The sequence below is a fragment of the Eulemur rufifrons genome, chromosome 16 (genome assembly GCF_041146395.1).
Source record: "Eulemur rufifrons isolate Redbay chromosome 16, OSU_ERuf_1, whole genome shotgun sequence".
NCBI lineage: Eukaryota > Metazoa > Chordata > Mammalia > Primates > Lemuridae > Eulemur > Eulemur rufifrons.
The window spans coordinates 30,641,622-30,663,914 of NC_090998.1; the positions used below are offsets into that span (position 1 = coordinate 30,641,622).

General features: G+C 32.5%; 1 protein-coding gene across 3 annotated transcripts in view; it reads right to left on the minus strand.

Annotated features, from left to right (window-relative positions):
* The window catches only part of ABCD2 (ATP binding cassette subfamily D member 2), a 58,523-nt gene that overhangs the window by 19,172 nt on the left and 17,058 nt on the right, over positions 1 to 22,293 (minus strand). For all 3 annotated transcript variants that reach the window (XM_069490376.1, XM_069490375.1, XM_069490374.1), the window contains 4 exons: positions 21,895 to 22,063; positions 21,020 to 21,114; positions 17,822 to 17,967; positions 6,623 to 6,768 (listed from right to left, as the gene is read on the minus strand). In XM_069490376.1, the coding sequence (XP_069346477.1) occupies positions 6,623 to 6,768; positions 17,822 to 17,967; positions 21,020 to 21,114; positions 21,895 to 22,063 (556 nt within the window). The remainder of the gene's footprint in view (positions 1 to 6,622; positions 6,769 to 17,821; positions 17,968 to 21,019; positions 21,115 to 21,894; positions 22,064 to 22,293) is intronic.

Below are 22,293 nucleotides of genomic sequence, written 5' to 3' on the forward strand. Positions count from 1 at the left end.
GCAAGCTTTTTTTTATTCTTATATCAGCATATCGTGGGGGTATAAAAGTTTAGGTTACGTATATTGCCCTTGCCCCCACACCCCCTGAGTCAGAGCTTCAAACGTGTCCATCCCCTAGACAGTGGGCATCACACTCATTATGTATGTATACACCCATCCCTCCCCCACCCAGATCTGCCCGACACCCCATCAATGTTATTCCTAAATGTGCTCTTAGGTGATGATCAGTGAAACCAATTTGATGGTGAGTACATGTGGTGCTTATTTTTCCATTCTTGGGATACTTCACTTAGTAGAATGGGTTCCAACTCTTTCCAGGAAAATACAAGAGGTGCTATATCACCATTGTTTCTTATAGCTGAGTAGTACTCCACATTTTATTAATCCATTCATGTATTGATGGGCACTTGGGTTGTTTCCACATCTTTGCAATTGTGAATTGTGCTGCTATAAACATTTGGGTGCAGATATCTTTGTTCTAGAATGTCTTTTGTTCTTTTGGGTAGATGCCCAATAATGGGATTGCTGGATCAAATGGTAGGTCTACTTGTATCTGTTTAAGGTATCTCCATATTGCTTTCCACAGAGGTTGCAATAGTTTGCAGTCCCACCAGCAGTGTATGAGTGTTCCTGTCTCTCCGCATCCACGCCAACATTTGTTGTTATGGGACTTTTGATAAAGGCCATTCTCACTGGAGTTAAGTGATATCTCATTGTGGTTTTGATTTGCATTTCCCTGATAATTAGAGATGTTGAGCATTTTTCATGTTTGTGGCTATTCTTCTGTCTTCTTTTCAAAACTTTCTGTTCATGTCCTTTGCCCACTTTTTGATAGGGTTATTTGATTTTTTCTTGCTGATTTTCCTGAGTTCTAAAAAGATTCTAGTTATCAGTCCTTTATCGGATGTGTAGCATGCAAAATTTTTTTTCCCATTCTGTAGGTTGTCTATTTACTCTCATGACAGTTTCTTTGGCTGTGCAGAAGCTTTTAAATTTAATCAGGTCCCATTTATTTATTTTTGTTGTTGCTGTGATTGCCTTTGGGGTCTTCTTCATAAATTCTTTGCCTAGGCCAATGTCTGTAAGAGTCTTTCCCACATTTTCTTCTAGAATTCTAATAGTTTCACTCCTAAGGTTTAAGTCTGTTATCCACCGTGATTTGATTTTTGTGAGAGGTGAAAGATGTGGGTCCTGTTTCAGTCTTCCACATGTGGCTATCCAGTTTTCCCAGCACATTTATTGAATAAGGATTCTTTTCCCCAGGGTATGTTTTTGTCTGATTTGTCAAAGATTAGATGGCTATATGAGGATGGTTTTATGTCTGGATTCCTGATTCTGTTCCACTGGTCTGTGTCCCTGTTCTTGTGCCAATACCAAGGTGTTTTAATAACCACAGCCTTATAGTATAGTTTGAAGTCTGGTAAATTAATGCCTCCCATTTTGTTCTTATTGCTTAAAATTGCTTTTGCTAAACGGGGTCTTCTCTGGTTCCATACAAAGCATAAAATTATTTTTTCTATATCTGTGAAAAATGATGTTGGTAATTTAATAGGGATTGCATTGAATCTGTAGATCAGATTGGGTAGCATAGACATTTTAACAATGTTGGTTCTTCTGATTCATGGGCATGATACGGTTTTCCACCTGTTTACATGTTCTCAAGCTATCTATTTTTTAAGAAAAATAGGTTAGATCCATACATACTGATATAGAAATGTGACCAGAATATTTTTATATGAAAAACCAAGTTGCAGAATTATATATTTCATAATTATCTTTCTGTAAATAAACACACATCTCTGGGAGTAGAATTATGAGATATATGTTTTTAAAGTTATACATTTTAATAGTATGTGAAATTTTCATAATAAGCCTACCTTAATTTTGTAATTAGATTTTTAAAAGATTACTTAAAAATAAAACTACTGTTCCACTACTGGAGAGCATGATTTTCAAAAAAGAAAATGACTGCCCAAACTTGATGTACACTTAGAGCAGTGTTTCCAAATCTTAAGTGTTCAGCGCTTAATTCTCCCATTTGGAAAAAAAAAAAAAATCTATGTTCTTTGTGATCTTTTTACTCCCTCAGCTGAATTTTCACTATTGTTAAAACTTCTAAATGAACTTGGTCAATGGGAAAGAAAATAGGAAGTGCAGTCTTCATTTCTTTATGTGCATTGGGTATCGGAAAAGACAAATGATCAGAATGATTATTTGATTCTTTTGCTCATCACAAGGAAAATATAAACTTTTATTTTGATATCCAAAAGTTTAGAGCCTTTGATGAAATAGTGTGCGTTAACAATTTTTTCTTTTTAAATTTTTTAAAATTTCAAAATATTAAAGGGGTACAAATGTTTTTGTTGCATAGATAGCTTTTATAATGCTTAAGTCAGTGCTATAAGTGTGCCCATCACCTGAATAGTGTTCATTATTCCCATTAGGTAGGCTTTTAACCTTCTCCTCCTTCCCCCCACCCTTCTTGATTTCTAATGATTTTTACTTCTTTTTGTGCCCGTGTGTGCCAATTGGTGAGTTCCAAATTATTAGACAGTATATGTGGTGTTTGTGTTTCCATTCTTGAGATACTTCACTTAGGATAGTAGTCTTCAGTTTCATCCAAATTGTTGCAAAAGGCCTTAATTTAACCTTCTTCGTGGCTGAATAGTATTCCACAGTATACATACATCACATTTTGTGAATCCACTGATGAATTGATAGGCACTTGAGTTGATTCCACAACTTTGCAATTGTGAATTGTGCTGCAATAAACATTTGAGTGCAGGTGTGTTTTTGATAAAATCACTTCTTTCTCTTTGGGTAAATACGCAGTAGTGTTGCTGGATCCAATGGTAGGTCTCCTTTTAGTTCTTTGAAGAATCTCCATACTGTTTTCCATAGAGGTTGTACTAATTTGCAGTCCTACCAACAGTGTATAAGCATTCCTTTCTCTCTGCATCTGCAACAGCATCTATTGTATTTTGGACTTTTTAATAAAAGGCATTCTAATAGGGATAAGGTGATATCTCATTGTGGTTTTAATTTGCATTTCCCTTATTAGTGACATTGAGCATTATTTTCATATGTTTATTGGCCATTTGTCTATCTTCCTTTGAAAAACTTGTTCATGTCTTTTGCTCAGTTTTTAATGAGGTTGCTTGTTTCCTCCTTGCTGATTTGCTTGAGTTTTTGTAGATTCTGGTTATTGGCCCTTTATTAGATGTATAACTTGTGAATATTTTCTGCCATTCTGTAGGTTGTCTATTTGTTCTGTTCATTATTTTCTCAGCTGTGCAGAAGCTTTTTAATTTAATCAAGTCTCACTTATTTTTTGTTGTTTGGTATGATTGCCATTGGAGTCTACTTCATAAATTCTTTGCCTAGGCCAATACCTAGAAGAGTTTTTCTAACATTTTATTCTAGAATTCTTATGGTTTCATGCCTTACATTTAAGCCTTTTGTCCATCTTGAATTAATTTTGTGAGTGGTGAGATATGGATCCCTTTTCGTTCTTCTACATGTGGCTATCCAATTTTCCAGGCACCATTTATTGAATATGGCTTCTTTTCCCCCAGTGTATGTTGTTGTCTGCTTTGTCAAAGATCAGTTGGCTGTATGTGGATGGTTTTATATCTGTGTTCTTTGTTCTATTCCATTGGTTTATGTCTCTATTTTTGTGCCAATACCATGCTGTTTTGGTTGCTATAGCCTTGAAATATAATTTGAAGTCTGGTAATGTGATGCCTCAAGATTTTTGTTTGTTTGTTTAAGATTGCTTTGGCTATTTGGTCTCTTTTGTGATTCCACACAAGGAGTGAAATTTTTCTAGATCTGTGAAATGTGACATTGGTATTGATGGGGATTGCATTGAATCTGAAAATCACTTTTGGCAGTATGGACATTTAAACAATGTTGATTCTCTGATGCATGAACATGATATTTATTTGTGTCATCTGCAATTTCTTTCCTCAGTGTTTCATAGTTCTCCTTGCAGAGATCTTTCACCTCCTTGGTTAAGTATATTCCTAAGTATTTTATTTTCTTTGTATCTATTGTGAATGGGATTGAGTCTTTGATTTGACTCTCAGCTTGACTGTTTGTTATTGGCATATAGGAATGCTACTGATTTGTGTACGTTAATTTTGTTATCTGATGGCTGGGTGCGGTGGCTCACGCCTGTAATCCTAGCACTCTGGGAGGCTGAGGCAGGTGGATCATTTGCACTCAGGAGTTCGAGACCAGCCTAAGAAGAGCGAGACCTCGTCTGTACTAAAAATAGAAAGAAATTATATGGACAACTAAAAATATATATAGAAAAAATTAGCCGGGCATGGTGGCACATGCCTGTAGTCCCAGCTACTTGGGAGGCTGAGGCAGGAGGCTTGCTTGAGCCCAGGAGTTTGAGGTTGCTGTGAGCTAGGCTGACGCCATGGCATTCTAGCATGAGCAACAGAGTGAGACTCTTTCTCAAAAAAAAAAAAAAAAAAAAAAAACAAAAACCCAAAACTTTCCCTATGACTGAATTGCATAGCATTTATGAACTATAAATGATGATTTGAGAAATAGATTCAGATTGCCACACAGTAGCAATATTCTGGGCTTAGAAACATTTTTTTCCCTGCCCACTGAGAACAAGGCACAAGAGAAAAGTATCTGGGTCAAAGGAAACTTTAACTTCTACTTGGACATAATAAATTATGTCCCAAAGGGTTTTGTGGGCAATAGTGCATGGTCACAGAACAGATGAATCAAAACTCTGAGTCATAATGTGGTCTCTGATGCAGATTTAGTGAGACTAAGTCAGCTAAGAAGAGAATGATTTTCCTGCTTCCTAGAGATGCACAACTTCTTTAGTTTATGTCCATTTGTTAACCCTTCTCCTTTTTCCTATTTTGTAACCTGGTTGATGGACTGAAATGTAGTTCTTAATTCCATCTTTTACTAAGCAAAAGATTAGCTAGTCTAAATAGAACTTCAGTAGGTTTCTTCCAAAATAAGCGATGTATTTGCAAATTAAAGTGTTTTCCTGCTTTGCTTAAATGTTTCATGTTTAAGGATTAAGCAAGTAAAACAGGTTTTCCTGGAATTTTTTTTTTATGTGTAAGGATATAATAGTTTTTATTATTGTCTAAATAGCTAGGAGGTAGCACAGCACAGTGGCATACACTAGCATGAAACACTGACTTTCAAGTCAGATCTGTGTTTGAATTCCTGTCCCACAACTTACTGTGGGACTCTGGGTAAGTTACTAAACTTTTGAATTGAATCTGTAAAATGAAGATAGTCAAAGCGACATCACTGGACTATTTTGAATATTAAATAAGACGATACATATAAATTTCTTAATATGGTATATTCTAGATAGTAAGCACTCAATAAACCATAACAACAACTATTACATTATTAAGGTTGGAATATTCTTAAAAATAGTTCTAGATCTTCTTGATGACTTCTAGAAGAACATAATATTCCACATTTATTATAAATTTCTATTTGGTTCATTAGATTTCAAACTTATCCAAAATAACTTGTTCAAGATAAACATGCAACATTTACTCTATCACAATGTTTTGAAACTGGGAAAGAGTTGACCACATAAAACAAAAAGACAACTTGCTTTTCCTATATAGTAGGAATTACAAACACCATAAAATAAATATCATAATATCTTTCTTATCTGCCTCATGTGCTTACTGTAAGGATCAAATGAAATAATATGTGTGAAATTGCTATGTAAAATATCAAGTATTATCACGAAAAGACAAAATATCATAGTATCAATATTATGACTAATGGGCAACTATTAATATTACCATTAGCAACTAATTCTCATGCATTCATGTGCCACTGTGCTAAATGCTTTACGTACAGTCTTATATAATCTTCACAAAAAACTTTTAAGATAGATATTTATCCCAATTTTACAGTTGAAGGTACAGATAGCAGTGCTAAGATTTGATTACAGAACTCTCTGAGTTCCAAGCTGATACTCTCAATTGCTGTACAACCCTACTTTTCCTAATAATATAAATGGGCTCAGAAATAAAACATAAAATCATGTAAAATTAAACATGGAATTCTGGCCTGTTATTTTAATAGTTTTTCTAGGCTATCAAACTATATGAGTTATCAAACTATTTGAAAGTGTGACTATTAGAGGAAGTTTCTATACCTTATCCAATTCTCTACATGCTGTTTGAGAGAGGAAAAAAAGATATTGGTAAGATTGTGGGTCTGAAGACAAAAAGAAGTTCTGTGATAATTACTTCCCAAATTATTAAGTTTAATATAAGCTGAGAGCTCGGCATAGACTTTACATACATCTAGACTGACAATGGCCTCAGGGATACTTGCACATTTAAATATAAAAGAAAAAAATCTGTTTTTCAGTGCTAGCTTTAGCGACATGGAGACTTGATACAAGCCTAGTGTGCTGCACTGAACATAGCACAAGCAGAAAAAGAGATATAAATAATGGAAAAGCAATAAAACTCCATCTTTACGCTTATGTACTTATTTCCAATTATAGCGTATATTCAGATTAAATGACAGACTAAATATATACTCAAGTTTATTTTTTTAAATGAAGTTAAATGCATAAAAAAAGCATGATAGACGTTACCTCCTTCTCGTTGAACTATGTGGTAGAGGTGGACATTGTTTAGAATACATTCCAGATCTTCATCTGTATAACCTTTATCATGCATATCGTCCACTGAATCAGGATAAATCACTTGATCTCGAAGACTTCCAAGGGACATATATGGCCTGTAAAACACCAAGCACACAAGACGTCACTGTAGCTTACTCAGTGTGACATTCTGGTGGTCTGAAGACATCAGAGCAGATTTTAAACACTGCACTTCCAGTATTACATTTGTTACTTACTGATGAATACTTTTCCCTCAAGCACTGCAAAATAATACCCTGTTATGTCTACATAAAAACTTTTTGAGACATAGACACAAGAAAAGCTTCTATAAGAAATCATTTGACATTTTCAGTAGAGAAATACTATATATACTTTGTTTCATTGTATTTGATAAGATTGCTTCTGTATTTCATCTAAAATTATTTGGGTTGATATTATAAAATTTGGGCTTTGACCCAGCAATGGGAAAAAACAAAACAAAATAAAAATGTCATTTATAATAACATTACAAATTAAAACTACACTGAATTTCCTACTTATTGATTGGCAAAAATTCAACATCTTGATGATTCACTCCACTGGCAGGTGTATGGGGAAATAGGTACTCTGATACCATGGGGAAAATGCAAACTGGTACAACCTCTACGGAGGGGATTTGGCAAACCAATATAATCATTTGCTCTTTGACCCACTTCTGAGAATTTACTCTGATATCAGATATGCTTCTAAAAATATCAGAAAGAAAAGATGCATAAGGTTATCCATTATAGCATTATTTGTAATAGCAAAATATTGAAAAACAACTTAAATGTCTATATAAAGGAGATTGATTGAATAACCACAGTACATCCACTGTGCGGCTGCAAAAAAGGACGATGAAGATCTCTATAAATTGATAGAGAGTGATTTCCATGATATATTGTTAAGTTGAAACGCAAAGTGCAAAAGTAGACATATATAGCAGGGTTTCTTAACAGCAGCACTGTTGGCAATATTGAATCAGATAATTCTTTGCCTGTGTATTGCAGGATGTTTAGCAGTAAGCCTGGTCTCTACTCACTAGATGTCAGTAGCACCCCCTCCAGTGGTGAACAAAAAAACTGTCTCCAAATACTGCCAAATGTCCCCTGGGAGACAAAAATCGTCTCCAATATATCAGCATATACACTTATAGTATATAGTATATATACACCTTCTATGTAAAAAGAAAGTAAAATAAAATATACACGTATCTGCTGATATTTACAAAAGGAAACACAGAAAGGATAAATCAGAAACTAGTGAAATTGGTTACTTACAGGAGGTGGGAGGAACAAGGCAGAATGGACAGATGAGAGAATGACCCAAGTATCCTTTCCATATAGTTTTTACTTTTAGAAACATATTACAGTGTTACTATTTAATAAATAAATAAAATCAAACCAACAAGAATGAAGGAATAAACCTTAAAATTGAGTACCTAGCTATGTAGATTTTAGAAATTATAGTCTGTTAACTACTCAAGAGAGTACCTCAAGCTTACCTAGAAGCATCTCTTTTAGTAACTGGAGCATCATCTAGTTCACTGGAGCAATTTATGGGGCCCAAAAGGTATCAAAATGTATTGGGATACCAAGTGCTTTCTTTGTAATAGAAATTTGGAGAAGCAAAATTTTGTAACTACTTTCAAAGACTAATTTAATATTACTTATGATTTCTTTAGGCCTTTTAAAATTAGCAATTTTCTCTGATGAACAGATATGGACCTTTGTATCATAGTGGCTCTTAATTAAAAAGCAAAGCAAAATAATTAAATTATGGTTTTGTGATGCTTAATTTCTTATTGAATGTATAAAAGTCTAATGATAATGTCTAAAATATTTACTCCTGAAATAAAAGATCCAACCAAAACAGAATAAAAAAGAAACCATGATTTTCAGCTACTTTTTAAAATTCAGTCAGGATGAGATTGCACTAAAATGTCAAATCACCAACATCTTATGATGCTAAAAGAAGCCCTGCAAATGTGCCCACATAATTTGTTATTTGAGCTATTGTTACTCAAAATGTTGTAACAGAGGATGAAAATTGCCCACTTTGAAAATGAGAACGTTGATGAAACTATACAAAGAAAAACTCATAAAATTATTCATCGAGGACTCATCAAATACTGTTTTACTAAAGTTCTATTTTCTTTCAATTATTGTTTTATGATCATATGAAATGGTAAAAATAACACATTCTATATATATTTAATGAGGTACAGAGCAACTAAGGACACTTAGATTTTATTAATATGATGATTTTAAAATATTATTATGACGTTAAAGTCACCATTGAATTCTCTGGAAAGGCTGTTTCAAGAAAATTTGGGATGATGTTGAATCAATTTGAAAGCACAAGGAAATGGAGGACCCTGTATCCAATGTTTATATTAGTTTGCATGTGATTCTCTTTCTAGCTCAGAGGTCTGGAATTTAACATTTTGAGCTAGCTCAAGTTTCTCTAGTCCTACCAAAGTTATATATAATTGATAAGCACTTAAAGTACCCTTTACTAAACTTTCCTTTCTATATATATAGACCCATTCAGATTATCTTCTAAATATTTCAGGTAGATCAATTACCATGTCAGGATGTTACTAGCTTACTTGCTCCGGCTCATCAGAAAGGGGACCATGCAACATATCTAGTACAAGCAACAAAGGAAATAGATTGCTTATAATTAGTAGTGATCAAAAAAAAAAACCATTAATTAGTTTTAATTTACTTTCTCTAAGTAAAACCCAGAATCACCTCTGTATGTTGTGGAAAAGATATTGAAATAAACCCATAGGTATCACAGTATAATTTAACTAATTATTATTATTATTTAAACAATTATCATAATTGTTTCTCTTTGGATCTGAAATTCTCTCAAATGCATTTACATTTAAAATGATTAATTATCATAGTAAAATTATTTGAGATGAAATTCATTCCCTGTGATTACAGTTTTTTATAGTTGTGTTACAAATGTCTCAGGGTACTTTTATAATTTGTATTATACTCCCACTTCTCTATGTTAAAATTTAAATATCTGACAGTTTATTTTTTTTTTTACTAAAATGTACTGATGTTTATTAGAGTTACTTTTCTGTTATTCTCTATTTGAGACAAATGCAGAAAGAAGGGGAGAGCATTCAAAAGTGTCAGCTCTGTCTTTGTGCTTGGAGCCTCTGAAATGGTCACTCAAATGCTAAATATTTCCTATGCTGAGAGCAAAAAAACCCCTCAAACCCCAAGGAAAAAAATGAAACATGAAAGATCTAAAAGCAGAGAAACAAACTTAAAAATATACATATAAAATTTAATTAGGAACAACATTGATAAAAATTTCATAGTAATATTAACTATATTTAAGGCATGAAATGTGTTAAGTGTAAGAATAATGTACCACTAAGTACTGCTGTGTTGCCATAGCAATAAGAAGTTAGTAATGTGAAAGCCATAAAATCTAGTTATTAATAATTCATATAAATGCACATGTTGGTACCAATCATATCATCAGATTTTTTCATGCATAGCAAGAACTAGATTTGTGTCCCGAATGCATGAGAAATCATTCCTAATATTCTTAAAATAAATACATAGCAAGAAAAAGAAATATTCAAGTGAAAAGAGAGATTTACTATTACTGAAATTATATCTTTAGAATGAGATATTTCTAGCTTCCGAAACAGAGATGAGCACAGCTTCTTAAGAGCAGGGACTATATTTATTTCCAAGTAATAAAAATAGTGGAAGAATCAAAGTATTATCAAGCTGTTAAGAAGGTAAACTTCTCTGAAAGTCGACTTTAAGAGTATTTAATATTATACTCAGTTACCTTATAAAATTCCTGATATTTAATCTACAAAACTTGCAATTCCGTATGATTTAACTGAACAATTGACTCACAGATGAGGAAAACTCTTGGATGAAAAGGAAGATTTTTTCCATTATTTTCTTTATAAATTAGCCTTTAGAAGAGTTAAATATTTAAAAAGGGATCTTTAACGTTTTCCCAAATAACAGAAAGCTATAGAAAATCATATTTACATTTAAGATCCCTTTAAGCTAAAAAGAGATTTTTAAAAACTGAAGTGTACCAATTACTATACAGGTGACACCAAAATGGGCAATTTACAATTCTGTCAACTGACTACCCAAAGATATTATTTATACAAAGTTTACTTGTCATATAGTCTAATAGAAAGAAAGGAATAGAAGTCAATTAGCTTCAGCAATGCTTTTGAGCTTTCTTCACGGCTAAAATCAAATCTTTAAAAAAAGGACGTGTTAAGTGACATATTTATCCTCATAATAAGCGGATTATGCAAAATATCTACTACAAATAACAAAATAAATATATTGCACATAATTAGTGTAAGATGCCGGGCTGATTTTGCAGTAGAAACCAAATCTGTGGAGATGTTCATTCATTCATTTATTTAATCGTTCATCAGATATTTATTGCATAGTTACAATATATTTATTAGGATACCACCAGTGCTGTACAGAGACATGTGGATGCCCTTTCTACCTTATATTCCATAAAGATTTGCTTAACAGTGACTCAACATGGGCAAGGTCTGTTCTAATACAACCCCTACTCCCCAAGCCCAGGTTTGTCTACTTCGAGGGCAGCAGGTCCAATGTATGTGTAACTTATTAGGTATAGATTTCTGTGAGGAGGCTTGGATTAAGCCACATCAGGTTCCTTTTTTATTCCAGTGGCCCTCGTAGACCCTCAGTCCACTCAAGCAGTGGTCTGTTAGCCTGTCCCTTAAATAAACACGCTCCTTGTCCTCGAGACGCTCTCTCTATTTGTGCTTTGGCATCTAGAGATTCATTAAGAATTGAAAGGTGCAAAAGCTAGAGACTCAGAAGAAAACAGTGATCAAGATATTTAAACTAGCATTCCCTATATTCTTACCTAGCTCCTTTTCCAGACCACATCCTCATTTTCTAATCTTAGATCTAAGGTAAAAAGAAAAAAAGCAAGGATCTCACTAAGAATACTTTAATGGCACCCTTTTTGCCCTTCCATAGAGGAAGGAGGCAAATGATTTCTTCTAACCTCCTTCCTGATCTCATGTGCTTCCTGGTTAATTGCCATCATCTGGTTTTATATGTGCAGATTAAACAATGTTGTCATACAACACAGAGTTCTCCTATCCTCCCAAAGATGAAGTTCTGGATTTAGAAGACATTCATATAGAAATAATCGAAAAAGGAAGTTCATACTTTAGAATATCTACAAAGCTTATTTGGTGCACACACTTCTTAGTGTCTGGTGCAGTTGTGCCAATGTTGGTGTTACTGGGATTCAAGTGTTCTGCCCATTCTATCGAACTTAAAGAAACAAAACAGTCTTTACTCTGTTGCAAGAGACAGTCGATTCTTTTGATGACACAAAGGGTAAATAATGCCTTTTTTATGTCATAATGCATTGTGAAAATTAAGCTTTGCTTGTTTTATATCTCTGCAAGAATTTTGATTTGAAATTAAAGGAATGTTTTTGAGAAATTATTTAAAATTTTATAGAGAAGTAGGTTTTAGAAGAATAGGAAAGAATAGAGAACATGATTTAATTTGAAAATGAACAGAATTCTAAAAAAATTCACATTTATACAAGAATATGTGTATTTCCTTCACATTAACATATATGAATGATAGCCAAATACCTATGCTTACCTAAAATTGACTTAATTGCCCTCTATATTCAGGATTGAAAGGACTTCTGCCTCCAAAATAAAACATAATCATATATTCAGGCTATATCATTAAGGACCATGTCGTCAAAGAAAATATGGCTTAAATACTGGTACTCCTAAAAGCTGAGATTTCATGTTATAAGCTTTCTTCCTAAGAAAAACAGTTGAAGAATATTGAAAATTTTGAAGTGTGAAAACAAACTGCAAAGAATGATATTTTGTTATTCTCCAGAAAGTTGGGACAGTGCTAGAGACCTTATTTTATTATGATTATTTGAGAAAATATTTAAGGTCAAACACAGTGGGAGTTTTTTCTATCATAGGAAGATGCTTTAATATGATAATTTTATTAATCTGAAAATGAGAGACAGTGAATACAGAGGGAGTTTGTATTCAAAGACTTGGTAAATTCTAACCCTGGCTCTGAAGTGCTATATAATTCTAAATAAAGTCTATAATCCCTTTGAACTTCAATTTAATTATGTAAAATACTCTATTTAGCATGACTTATGCTAAGCATAATCAATATGTATTATTCATGCATGAGATGATAGAAATAAAGTTATCTATATTTAATTTGCTGTACAATTTAATTAATAATGTTACCATTCCTGCTTACAATCAAATTTAAAATTTTATGTTGTATTTAATTTTAAAATGTGATTCAAAACAACTTCATTTATTAAACAGTATTGATATTTAGTCTAGGAGATTAAGCAACATGGTACTTGAATATACAACCGTGAATGAAGTAGTTAGTAAACAAATTCTGAGCTGGTAAATAAAATGTTACCTATTTCAGAATATCTTCTGACAAAAGGGAACAAAAAATAATGAATGTCATAGAAGCAAGTTACTGTCATCTTTTATTATGTTTTTCAAGAAGCATTAACAGTCTGTACAATTTAACATGTAAGACTGTGTCATTTACTCGTAGACAGATGAGCTCCTTCACTGAAGACTGGGAAATGGCAAACATCCAAAACACTAGGGAACTTTAAAAAATAAGTCAAAGAACTCCAGCTAAAAGGAACACTTTAGCAATGGTTGAGAACCCAGACAATGGGCACTATTATTTCCAGCATGTGCTGATGACATAATATTAGTGGAGATGAGTCTAATAAATATTTGTTTTTCTCAGGTCGGTGTATTAGGGGAGTGTGGAATAGCATAGAATGCTATCCAAAAAGTGTTCAAAAAACAAAAACCTTTTGCTTACTTCAATCTGTGGCATTTATGACTTATTTAGACATTGGAGAAACTGATGCAATTCACTACTACTGTTACAATCCTAAGTTACTTTTGAAACCCAGGCCAAATGCCACATTGTTCTAATAATATTTTCCTCAGCTTGAATATTCATAGCATTTCTTGCCTTCCTTGAGGCACTTATTCTGGCTTTTATTTCAGTTAGTTGCATATTTTTGATTATAACTAAATGAGATGTAAGCACCATAATGAGAGAGACTGTTTTAGTCATGGTCTATCCTCTATAGTATCTTATAGCAGGGCTTTAATAAACACTGGATAACTTGGGGAAAAAGTACAATAATTTCTCTAAGATATAAAGTACAATATTCCAGCCATTTCTTCCCCATTTTTCCTTTCCTTTTCTTTTTTCAAAGAGATGTTTGGTCAGATTTAATAATATCCTTATAATACAATCTTCCTTTCACTTTCTAACCAAAACTTCTCAGACTCCAAAGCATGGATGGACAAAAGTTTGTACATTTGACTTTTACATACAAAATCATGCGAAATCTGAATCTATTCCAGATCTTAGCCTTAGTATCTGGGCATGTACAGTAGATTTGAATAGTAAGAAGATGATGGTTAAAATTGCTGACCTGAGATATTTCAGCCAAGGAAGGTAGGTGGTGAGAGCAGAAATGTTAGTGTTAGTGTTAGTGGGTGGTGCCCAACTGCAGACTGTTCCTAAGGAGAGATATACAGTTGTCCCTAGGTATTCACAGGGGGTTGGTTCCAGGACCCCACAGATACCAAGATTCCACAGATACTCAAGTCTTTTATATAAAATGGCCATAGTATTTGCATATAACGGATGCACATCCTCCTGTATACCTTAAATCATCTTTAAATTACTGATAATATATAATAGAATGTAAATGCTATGTAAATAGCTGTTATACTGTATAGGTTTTTTATTTTTAATATCTTTTGTTGTTGAATTATTTTAAATCATTTTCTTTCCAATATGTTAGACCCATGGTTGGTTGAATCCAAGGATGTTGAACCTGCTGATACGGAGGGCCAACTGTAATGTGATGTATACAAATGATCCTCTGGAGGATTTTTAAAAAAAAAAATAAAGGAAAGCAAAATTTTGCTACTGTTTGTCAGTAAACACCTATTATCTTCTGTCTTCCTTCCTCCCTCCCTTTCTTCCTCTCTCTCACTCTTTCTGTTTCCCCAACCACCACCAAATATTTCAATTTGTCATTTTGGTGACAGCATATTATATTTTGTTAGCACGTGAACTAAATAAATAAATGAAAGGCTGGGTTTTGGGGCTTTAATGACTGAAGATAGAACTTCACCAGGGGATCAACAAGGAACCAAATGGGTCATAAATTAGTGGTTTTGCAAAAGCAAGAGCAGGGAATCATAATCCTATCCTCAGCGACTTGGGAAGACAGAGAAACTGCCCCAAGAATTGACAAAAGATTCAGGATCTGTATTTAAGCGGAAAACTCTTTCTGAGGGTCAGGATGGCTAATACAGTAGGGAGCAATGAATTTCAATCATCAGTCTAAGGAATATAGTCATATTGCTCAGGAAATTCAGTCTCAGCCTAAAATTGCCAAAATATTTTTTTAAAGTACTACCTGAGCAAAATTAAGCATTTTACCACACACCATTTCATAGATTGAGTGGCTAATCTACATTTTTGATAAAATATTTTTTTCCTAAAATTTATCAAATGCTTCAAAAGTCATCATATCTCATCATTAATGAAGATGGAATGAGGAGAAGTTGTTTTGAAACTAATTTGTCTAGCAAAATTTCTTATCTATGTTCTTGAACTAAGGCCCAGATTTTCTTTTATCTGGTTCTCATTATTAACTTTGCTAAAGTAGTAGAAGACATTAACTGGAAAACATTGAGGTAATTTCACAATTTCTTAGGAATTCAGGTTTCCCGGCTTGCAAACGGAGCCATGGTAGCATTCTTTGTGAGGACTTAGTTAAAAAATAAGTGGCCTAATATGGTTGATTGGAAGACTTTCTTTCCTTAGTAGTGCACTTTTTTCTTCTGTACACTACATGACATTATTATAAACCCACTTTCATAAAACTTACTCAATTTTTCCCCATGAAAGTAACAATTAATGTACATTTGATCAATCCATAAAGAGATCCATCCTCTACCAACAAGTCTCTCAATAACAAAAAGTGAATACAAGGGAATTATTGTAAAAGTCTGTTTTTATGACTTATGAAGTTCATACATAAGTCTCAACTCTATATTGAATTTTCATTTTTTTGCTGTGAATGTAGTTAACCTACATTCTATTTATATAAATTAATGCAATAAAATATTAGATTATGATATTCATTAGTGAGAATATCCTAAGAAGAAATGTTTAATATTACCTACTGACAAATATTTTGAAATAGGTTGTATAGCAGCTTTATTTTAAATCATAAATGTGTAGAATATTATTTTCAAATTTACTTTAAAACTCAGCAGCTTTTAGACTGTAAGAAATAAATACTATATTTAGACTCTTATGCATTTAAATAAATTCTATGCTTTTTGCAAGGATAATGGTCCTTTAAACTTTAAACGTACATACAAATTTTCATGTTTCTAGAAATGTTATAGTCAAAGTAAAATTACTTTTAACTGTAATTATTAAAACACATGTTTAGCCTTAAAAATTAGAGTTCTCATTCTTATTTTTCACCTTAACTAGATTGTAGTTGATCTTTTTGCTTAGGCAACAGTAAATTTCATAACTAAGGAAAACTTTCTCAATGATTTATATTTGTTGCAAAATAACATAGTTAGGTCTCTCTGCAGGCACAGATTAGAATTTCTTCACTTTCTTATGTTCCGGAAATGTCTTATGTCCTCAGGTTAAAGCTGTATTCAACAACTGTAGCTAAAAATATAAAGTTTATGTATGTGTTTTTATTTGCATTAAGAGAATTTAATTATATAACAGCATATTGTCTTCATGATTCTATGACTGCTAACCTAAATAAAAAATTAAAGTCTGTCTGCTAAACACATAAATGTCTGAAATATAAACTTTTGGCAGTATAATTTAGTTTTCTGAATCAGAAGTTTTCACAAAGGACTTTAAAGCATTGCCAAAAAGAAACAATACTTCTGGTGTCACAAGATACTATCTGTTTGTGTCAAACACGAATAAATGTCACACTGCTCACGTCCAACATTCTTAGCCAATACTGTTCTTCATCTCCTATACTCCAGGCAGCTTTCTCCCACTACCATAGGTCTCACTTTTACTAAAAAAGACCCAAAACCTCATCTTCCTAACTACTAAATATGGTCTAAAAATTAGATCAGAGGGCAGTACGGTACAGGCACTTTCTAAGAAAGGAAAAGGGGCAAAAGAGACAAATGATAACACCATACTCAATGTAACTCTCATATTTGCTCTGGTACTATATTTCCAGCCTAGGTGCTTGTGAGAGTCCACAGAAGGGTCCTCTGACACAGTGGAAGTACTCTATGTGTTGTCTACTAAACTCATCTGATGACAGATGGAAAAATTACCAGGCTAGATGAACACGAGGAGTGTCTCTTCTTCAGACTTTATTTTCTCTCCACCGCAATGAATATTACAAATTCTCAGGTGTATAACTTTGTGTGGAGACATTTCTAAATTCTTATGAGGGAAGATGGCTAAAGACTTTAGATGAAATAATGTTCTTTTTCTGTGCTTACGTGATACTCATTGTCACAGTAAAACAATTTTAATTAAGGTAGTTACAAATCATGAATTAATCATTATAGCATAAGTGTATTAATAATAAAGATTATTTTTACAGAGGATCTTAATCATAAATGAACAATTTTAGAATATATGAGTATATGCACCTTGATGAAGAGAGCTGTATACTATCCAAATACTATTTTTTCTATAAGAACAGATAATCTGACACCTCAGGCAATCGAATTATTTGGAATAGCCTGCTTGTTATTCCTTGAGACTAACGTGTGCATTTTTTGGGTACATATTACATCTAGACAGATGTGAAAATGAAAAGAAGTGGTATTGTCCTAGACACTATCATCAAAGCAGTAATAGAACTTTTGGGGATAACTGAATTTTTATTTCTTTAATAGCTTCTCTCAATGAAAACATCCTTAAAGATATATAAACCAAAGAGCTTGAGGAATCAAAACAATTCAAGAGCAAAAAGGAAATTGTTTCTTGTGGTGTACAAAAATTTACCTACCTTTGTGGAATATAGAACATATGTTGAGGAGGTGGTTTATAGAGGACTCCTTCATACACAGGCCAGAGCCCACTTAAAATTCTGAAGAGAGAACTTTTCCCACAACCATTGGGACCAGTTATCAAAAGATGCATTCCTTCTTGTACCTAAAGTAAGAAGTAAAATTACAAACTGCAATATTTAATTATTTCTTCCGGCAGCATTTAAAAGTCATTTATTTAAAAAAAAAAAAAAAAACTTTCAAAATGCATGATAACCTAGGATGGGCAAGAAATCAAAGAAAAATAAATCAGGGTTCAGAACATCAAGTTTGGCTTTTAATTGTTCTCTGAAGCTAAAAGCATCATAAAATAATTCAGTTCCCCCAAAAATGTATCTTCTTGGCATGAGCGCTGGCTTTCCAAAATTTTAACTGAGGTTTTGTTATTAGATAATACACACAGATGGAGAAATACAACTGCATGGGAAATAAGGCAGACCATAACAATTAAAATTAAAATATATTAAATTGTATTTTATTCATATTAATAATAATGAAATTTATATTGAATTCAAATACAACTAAAAGGCAACTGGAGTTATTAGCTACAAAGCACAGTTATCCGAACAGCCAGCTGGGTTGTTTAATTTTGTACTTCAGCAGTCTGAAATGCTACAGAAATTACAAAAGCCCATCAGAGAGAGATGATTTTAATTCTGCTTTATTCACGGAAACTCCACACAAATAGGATGGGGGCGTTGTCTTACCATGGTACTTAAAGGGTATTGTGAAGAATAAACAATAGGAACACAATTTAAAATTTTGTTTTACTCGTACCAAGAACAAATGATATTGTATAATCAGTAAAAATACAATATGAAAGCCTAAGAGGCAACAATTCATAGGATGTCTGTAGATGCAGCTTTGTATGGAATGGATACAAATATCTAATTATCAATACTGTACTGTACAATATATCATACTGAAAACTCAAAGATGAAAGAATATTGTAATATATTGCTAGCATCCCAAGAAAATTCTGGGAAGTACCTAGAAAGTAAGTACTTTGTGATCTGCTTGTGCTCTTCCACTAGAGAGATGGTTAAGGAAGTTTAATTTTGTAGAAGCATATTTTCCAAATGATTTTTTAAAGGTATATGTCATGGTGAAAAGCACATTCACAAAATTTTTAATGGGGCCATTCTCTATCAGGAATTCTCAGAAATTTAACACATTTTGAGGAGTAATTGAAGACCTTTTTACATCCATATTAATACTTTCTCAGCGTAAGTTTTGTGATGCTTAGTAAACGCTGAGGGTGAGGCCAAAAGAATTTTCACACTTACTGAATTTTCTTCTGCAAATGATTTTTTTTTTTTTTTAATTCTGAAGCCTAACAATGGGATGGGAACCTTTTCCTCTAGCAACTTGTTTATTTTTCAATCCATGCAGAGGAAACAAAACTTTCTGTCACATTTTAGGGACCTGAGAATTTAAACATAATTCCCTATCTGAGTCAGAAATAGATAATTACAAAATTATAGTGTAATAGGACTGGCATAGTGGCTCACACCTGTAATCCTAGAACTCTGAGAGGCCAAGATGGGAGGACTGCTTGAGACCAGGAGTTCAAGACCAGCCTGAGGAAGAGTGAGACCCTGTCTCTACAAAAAATAGAAAAATTAGCCAGGTATGGTGGCGTGTGCCTGTAGACTACTTGGGAGGCTGAGGCAGGAGGATTGATTGAGCCCAGGAGTTTGAGGTTGCAGTGAACTCTGATGATATCATTGCACTCTAGCCTGGAAGACCAAGCGAGACTGTCTCCAAAAAAATATATATATATGCATATATAATATATAGTAATAATGTATACATAGTATACAATGTATATATAGTAATGATGTATATCTTTGTAGACCTTCAAATTGTATAAGATACTTTCACTAGATTATTTTTATATGTATTTTATTTTTGCATATATTATCATTTATATGAAAGAAACTAAGCTCTAAATTTTTCCACAGAAAAAGTGTGATGAACCTACAACAATATAGTTCGTCGGCAGAATTCAAGACTTGTACTCTATTTATTTAATAAATGGAGCAACAGAAATTGATATTATAAAACCTAGCCTGACCAAAAAAGCCACCTCTACACAAAAGTCATAAATTATAAATCATTAAACTATTAATGAATAATTAAATATTCCACATATTCCATGAATACCTAATTGGTACTTGTGGTAAGATCCTAATAATTAAAACCATTCTATAGGTCTATAAATGGAAAAATAAAGCCTGACCAAATTGTAGTTAAGACACAATTTCTCTTAAATTTACTAACACGAAATTTTCCCTTGTTCAGTGCCTCTTATGCTCTTCTCTCAACTTCTAGCAACCCTATTTATTTGCAAATACACTTTAATAATCAAACCTTAACTGAGGTCCATATTAAAATCATTAGCATATATATTATCATGTTTGTAATTCTGTTACCAAGTCCAATCACGTCTTTCTTTGAGCTGAGCTCAACTGTCTTCATTATAGTCATTAATGCTTACCAGCAAATTATTTTTACTTGAAAATGTAATTTTGAATTTTATAATACTTTAAATCAGGGACTCAGGTTTATTAGATATTTTTACTTCTTAGTTTTTGTAATCAAGACATAGGATATTAAATGACAAATTATTTATTCTCAACAAAATTAAAAACTTGCGATCCATGAATCTTCTGATTGTTTTTTCATAATTGTAAACATAATTATTTAAAATTGAAATTAAAGTTAGAGAAAATGTGTATGGACAGAATTGAACTTTGCTAATGACCTCAACCTTCATATTTTAGTAAATATATTATAGTACAGGCCTGTATTTTTTTTTGAGTAATTTCTATTAGGAAAAAGTTAAAATTTATTTCCAGATATTAATGTCTGAGGACATTTCCTAATGTTCCCAAAAGTCACCTGGTACAGGCTCTCACTGCACTGTAATTTTGATTTTCAACCTGGCAATAAAGCAGTAGAAATCAAATTTCTCTTTTTTCTCTGTGTTCTGAGGAAGTAACTGCTTCTGTAATTGAGCCACTGTGCATACCTTTCTTGATTTCCCCTCCTTTCCATATTGCTCTTCCAAGTATTTAACATAAGGTACATGAATTCTGAGTTGTTTTGTATTAGTGTGATGGCAACAATCAGAAGATTCTTGAATATCATCTTACTTTAAAGTTTAGCCTGGAAGCCACCATTTCTCCCGCTGGTGTAATTATGGGAACATTTTCACAAATAATTCCATGATCCACATCAATAACTTTTCCTATAATTAAGGAAAAGTTTAAGTTACAAAGATATCATCTTTGCTGATTAAATAACTTAAGGTATAATGCAGCATAACAGATAAAGTCAATTATAAAGATAAATCACAGTTATAAATCATATAAACAAATGTAAATATAGACATTTATATCTGAAGCAAAGTTTAATTTATACATTTTGGCACATCTATTTGAAAAATATTTCTGAGAAACATTATTTTATAATAATCTAGCCATCATTACAATAGCAAAGCTAAACTTAATTTGTTATAACCCAGTCATAATTTTTATAAAACTACTCTATTTCCCTAAATTAACTTTTCCTACAGAAAAAAAAAACAAACAGTGCTGCAGAAAGGAAATTAAGACATGGAATAATACAGTTTTAAAAATGTTTTAAATATAAAAATATTTTAAAAGCCAAACTTAAGTTTAGAAACATAGGGAAATGAACAACATAACATTAGCTCTAATTCTATTTGTTAGTTGAATTTTAAAAGCCATCAATTCATTCTGTCATATGTGTAGTTTCCAAAAATTATTCTGAAAATTTTGTCCTAAATAAAAGTAGCATAAAATTGTTTTTTTTAATGGTTATGTTAGTCACCATCCCTCAAATTGCAATACTAATATTAGGAATGTTATTACTGTTTAAATAATGTTGGTTATCTAAATGTTAGTTCTTTGTAATTGTTAATAGTTACCTTCTAAAAAAACTTTGGTTCTGTTGATAAAATAAATACTTACATATGGAAAAAATATAAAAACACTTGAGTCCATACCTTTGATTGCCAATGTATCAGTGAGAGGTAATTCTACATTAGCTCCATTCTTGCTATGGTTTTCCGTCTCTTCAATGACAACGGTTCTCTTATAAATGCCTCTTTTTACTTCATCAAAGACCCAAAACATATTGTACACTCGAGCAGTATAGCCTGCTAATTCAGTGATCTAAAATCAACACAGAGATAAAAGAGTTAATATACCTGAGACAAGCTTTTAAATAAATATGTAATCATATGTACTTCTTGATTTAATGTTAAAGATACTATTTTATTATACATGAGAAATAGATAATACATCTGAAAACTAAAAAAAAAAAAAAAAAGGGAGTTAAAAGGTTACCAAAAGAGCAATACAGCAGGATTTCAATGTAAGTTTGACTGGAATTGTAAAACATA